The sequence below is a fragment of the Drosophila willistoni genome (assembly GCF_018902025.1).
Source record: "Drosophila willistoni isolate 14030-0811.24 chromosome XL unlocalized genomic scaffold, UCI_dwil_1.1 Seg141, whole genome shotgun sequence".
NCBI lineage: Eukaryota > Metazoa > Arthropoda > Insecta > Diptera > Drosophilidae > Drosophila > Drosophila willistoni.
The window spans coordinates 10275414-10280956 of NW_025814052.1; the positions used below are offsets into that span (position 1 = coordinate 10275414).

At 33.7% G+C, this 5543-nt stretch overlaps 1 protein-coding gene across 1 annotated transcript; it reads right to left on the bottom strand.

Annotated features, from left to right (window-relative positions):
• Positions 1-3825: 3825 nt before the first annotated feature.
• LOC111518491 (fibrinogen-like protein 1) lies at positions 3826-5336 on the bottom strand. Its single transcript, XM_023175347.1, has 3 exons — positions 5238-5336; positions 4124-5181; positions 3826-4055 (listed from the first exon to the last, which is right to left on the bottom strand). The coding sequence occupies exons 1-3, from the start codon at positions 5334-5336 to the stop codon at positions 3950-3952; spliced, it is 1263 nt and encodes a 420-aa protein (XP_023031115.1). The 3' UTR covers positions 3826-3949.
• Positions 5337-5543: the final 207 nt, after the last annotated feature.

A 5543-nucleotide genomic window follows, 5' to 3' on the forward strand; every position in this document is an offset into this window, starting at 1 on the left:
ATTCAAAAATTTATTTAAATAAAAAGTTTTCTTGTCTATGTTTTGGTCCCTTTTCCTTTAACTTTTTTTTTGTTGCTTAAGTCCCACATGAATTGTTGCCAAAATGCAGCACTTAAACGTAAATTGTATTTTGAATGTTACTCTAATATTTGATAAATCGCCAATCTATACAAAAACATACACACACTCACACACACACACTCTTTCACTTACAAACGAAAAGGGGGAAGATAGATAGATAGATAAATACATAGATGTAGATGGCTGATAGTTGACTAAGCACATCAGGACATCCCTCTATATTCTCTCTTTCTCTTTATATCGAATGGCATATCAATTGAATTTTAATGGAAATCGACGAGGAATAAAAGGAGACTAAAATGCTGTAAAAAAGAACGAAATGTGCTGCGGGTGCGGAGTGAGAGAGAGAGAGAGAGAGAGTGCTCTGTTGGCCAAAAAAAAAGGGAAAATTGAACGTGAAATTAAAATGAAAATGGCAATGAGCAAACGGTTTTTAAAAGTGCAACGGCTCGTGAATTTGCCAAGAATGAAAAAGAAACATCTAAAAGAAAACCATAAAGACATGCGTAATACTCTAATAAAGACAAGTTTCAGTCTTAAACCAAAGATCGAGCAAAGTAAAAGACCTCAGCATACAAAATCTCTCTATTCTTTCAAGAGACAATAGTTATATGTTTCTCAATTCTCTAGTGAAAAAACAAAATGCAGAATGACAAACGCGTTTTTTAGTCAACTAAATCTAGATTTGATAATAATTCTTTTGATTACTCCTTAATAATGACCTAGTCTTGGCTAGAAGGATAAAGGTAGCGTCAAATTCATGGCCAAAATAGTTGTTGCTATTCGCAATTGTAGGGCATTCATTTGGTTTTGGTTCATGTTCATTTGCCAATGATTTTTTCCAGCCGCTCAGCGGCAACGTTCTGCTTGAATGCAATCAAATTCTGTTATACCAGAGCCAACCCATATATCCTTCGCCGCTTCGTCGTTCGTCCTTCTCAGTCAGCGTAACCAAAAAGCTAAAATGGCCAATTTTACAATTTCAAGTCTGGGCGCATTTTTTTTTTTGGGCGACAATTCTTCTACACACACACACAGACACAAAAACACAAATTGTTGGTCCTTTTTTTTCGTTTTTTGTTGTTGTTGCTGTTAGCTTGGATGGAGAGGCAGAGGAGCTTGATTTTGGACAGAGTTTGCAGCTCTTAAATGGGCTTTTTATGCGCGGCAGATCAATAATACATACATTTATATATATATATATATATATATCTATAAAACACAACAAAAAAAAAAGAACAAACATAGAGAAGGAGATGGAGAAGGGGCGGCTGGCTGGGTAGGAAGCGCGGACAGGATATGCGCGCCAAGCGGAAATGTGCACATTTATTTATCCTGTTTCGATTTCGCTTTGATTTGGTTTGTCATACCCTGTACCAAAAAGGCCAAAAAGGATACACACGACATTCGAATAGATTTCATGTAAAAATTTTCCTGTTTAGGTTTGGGTGGAATAATTTCTTAGAACTTTCTGTGGCTCTAACAATTTCTACTTGATCTAGGGTGTTTCTGGGTCGACAATTTGCAGCTTGAAATTTTGTGATTTTTTATATTTCGTTTGTCTTCTTTTTATTTTTTTGATAGAGAGAGAGAGAGAGGGTTGGTGGGTTGGTTGGGTGATAACTGGGATGAGAATTTCTGTTTGTTTGGCATTTGTCCTGGGCGACATTGGCCGCTAAACGAAATTTTCAAATGGTTTTGCCCTAAAAGTACATACATATCTAAAGAGGGGCAATGGATGGTAGAATGGTTCACTGTTAAGTGGAGCGGTACGCCCGAAAGGATACTCACATGAAAAACATATTACATATACAAGCATACATAGATATGGACTGTTTATGTGTATGTGTATGTGTATGTGTGGTGTGGTGTATATGTAGGCACAGGCACGAAAAATTGTTGTAAAATATTTGAAAACGAGATTTTTCACGGCTGGTAGTTTGCATGTTCAGCACCGTTACAGACGTTAGTAAGACTAGATAGATAGAGAGAGAGAGAGAGATAGAAATAGAGAGAGAAAGAGAGAGAGAGACAGCAGGAAAGGCCGAAAAAGGCATTTGCATAAAAGGATATTCCAGGCTAAGCGTAGATTCAAGCATAAAACAATTGAATTGAAAACGTTTTCACTGTATAAACCACAAAAAGGCCTCAATATCCATAACTATATGCAAATAATCCTTGACTAAACTAAGAGGGAATGAATATCAATGAATATCCAGATTATCGATAACTTTATTGCTTAAAGTTCAGTTCAAATATAATTTTAACTATTCAATTTTGGTTCATAGCCACAATATCAAAATTACAACGACATATGTATAGATTAAGCAGATCTCTTTCTAAAATTAGCTATCAGAGTCTTTCTTCTGATTCTTCTGAATAACAATATTTTCAATATTCAATATAAATTACCTTTATTCATATTCATTTTGTTATTTTAACTTAAAATTTCAACAATGAAAAGCAATTGGCATTCCCAAGTGGTAGTTGATCGGCAAATTAATGGCTTGAACTACTTTCAAAAGTGATGATATTATTTACTTTTATTTAAATATTTGCAATTACTTTAATTTTTATTCAATTGAATTCATCCTAAGCTAATTTGAAGTCGAACTTATCTTCGCTTCACCAGACTCATACGAAAATTGATTGTTGTCATTATCAGATTTAAAAGGCATTGGAAAAAGCTTTGGGATTTATTTTAAACTTTTGTGAGAGACATCAAATTTATTCTAGAAATATCAAAGAAGCTAAAGAAGCGGCTATGCCGAAGTTTATATACCCTTGCAGTCCTTGGGAACAACATTCTTACATGTTAAAAATTATTTTACTGCAACTTAATTCATCACATAGCGATACACCAACTGCTTCCCCTACTTTTGGTATAAAACTATATGATATAGTGGTCCGATCCTAAAGATTTTCCTACTTAATCCATTATGTCGCCTATTATTGGTGATCCGATAGGCATTCCTTTTAGTTGTTTTAGTAATAGGCTTTATTTTAGATGATAATTATGTTTTAGTAACTATAAATTGATTGAATTGAATGGTAATTGTTTCGTCTGTAGGTATTTAATGAGAGATTGACAGATCGACAGGGGGACATGGCTATATCGGCTCAGCTTGCTGTACTTTATGGGGTCAAAAACGTCTCCTTATGTGCGTTACAAACAAAATAATAAAAAACTTGTTTCTTATCGCGAATTTAACAAAAATAATGTAATATATTAATATAATTTTAAAATCTCAGTAAATGTCAAAATTTGTTTCTTATTCAGACCACTTTAAGCGTCCAGATATTCCCATTTTTTATAAATTTTCATTTCTGTTACTTACCATTTCAGATATGTGTATGTATGAATCTTTGATGTCAACTCGTCACATTTTATAAGTTTTTAAGTCTTTTAACATTTGATTTCAAATAACAAAATAAGTAGAGGGTATGCGTTTTTATATATTTTACCAAAATAAGGATAAAAAATGTGCGCAGGACTAGAAGTTGTGGACTTATGGACAGAGAAGGGTGCATCGACTTCCATGATAGACTTCATGAGATCTAATTTTATAATATCTTTTGCAAGGGCATATAAATATATACATAACACAGAAATATAATACCAACACATTTAGTTTAATATTTATGCATATGTATTTAAAAATCACTTCATAAAAGTCGACAAATGGTGAACAATTTTTATTTGAAATTTATTTGACGACTTAAACATTCATTTCAAATCCGAAATTTGCTCCGCAAGAAAGGTCTCTGACCAGAAAAGTAACTTTTTCTTTTATTGAATTTAAAATATATAATTTTGTTGATATTGCATATTCCAGCCGGATTCGAGTTAAATTCTAGATGGTCGGATCTATTTTGGTCGGATGAGCATCTGGGCAGATTTGAGAGATACGCACGACCAGCTCATAACATCATAATCGCAGCCTGTCTTTCTTTCATATTTTCCATTGAGCGCGCTAAATATGTATACAAAGAAACACACATTTGTTAAATGATATTTGTAAGAGACTTAATGGCTACTTACGCGTTGCTACAAGCATTGTGCCACCAGCCACTCAAATAGGAAGCACAATGAGGCAGGCGAGCGTTCTCACGGTCAATAGTTGAAAATGGGTTGTGTACATTGTAGTCCATTTTATTTGGAGCTGTTCCTCTAAACTTTCCCAACGAATCTAACCTATAATTTTTACCTTCATCACCAATTTTAAAATTGTCATAACTGGCAAATAGTATTCTTCCATCGTAATATCCTAGTTGCACGTAAAGTTCATAGGTTTTGGAATTTGTGATGCGATGCAAATTTTCCAGCCCAATGAAAAATTCCCCGTCCATGTGGCCGAAACCATTACGATACTCAGACCAATTTCTACGAAAGTTTACGCTTCCATCAAATCGTTTATGAATCACTATCCATCCACCACCTTCTATATTTCCCTCACAGACAGCAGAAATTAGATCGACTCCTGGTATATCAATTTTATGAATTCCTGATGACAGTCCTTTGCAACCATTTTTTGAAAATCTATCCCTGAATACCTTCTCTAAAGATAATACTTTTGAATTTAATTCATTAATTTCTTTGCTATATTCCATTTCTTTAGCCTGATAATCTTCTAATTGCTTTTTTTGCGACTCAAGTTTCTTTGTCTCTTCATCTAGATGAACTTTTAGGCGCACATTTTCAGTTTCTAATTTTAATTTCGTTTCTATCTGAATTTTGTCATCTTTAGCCCTCTGCATCTCTTTCTCATCTTTTTCATCTTTCTTATCTGTCAATATTCGTTCAATTTTACTTTTTAAAATATTTTGCTCAGCGATGCTTTCGTCTTTATCTTTTGCTGCTTGACGTTGAAAATTGTTTAAATGTTCTAGATTTTCTTTTAGTTGCTGTATTTCCTTCTTCAAAGTGTCTATCTCCTTTTGAGATGCTCCACTTAGTCGATCATTATACTTGTCCGAATGAGATTGTTCGAGCTCCTTGTTCTTTTCCTTTAGCTCTACGATATAACCAAGAGCAAGCTTTAAGGGATTGTAACAATAGGACGCACAGAGGTCTTCCTCCTCATTTAAAAATCCGCACTGCTATATAAAAAGATTTATAAATCATGTTTCATTTCACTATTCACTCATTTACTCACCCGATGGTCATCGGATATTGAAAGAGTTGTTAAGATGACCTGCTGGAATCCAAGAAGAACGACGAGGACAAAAAGTAGATGGACACTTTTTAGATTCATTTTGGAAAATATTCCCAAATATGTATGTATATAGAACTTGTCGAATTATTTTTATGTTGAGTTCACCTTACACATTGCAGTCTCAGAGAGCAACGCTTTAAGTACTAAAATATTCATAGATTTATATATTTTCAAAGTCTGAGATTGATGTGTGGCGTTATAATTTTGTTATCTGTAAATCTGTAATTTATTTTAATAATCACTTTA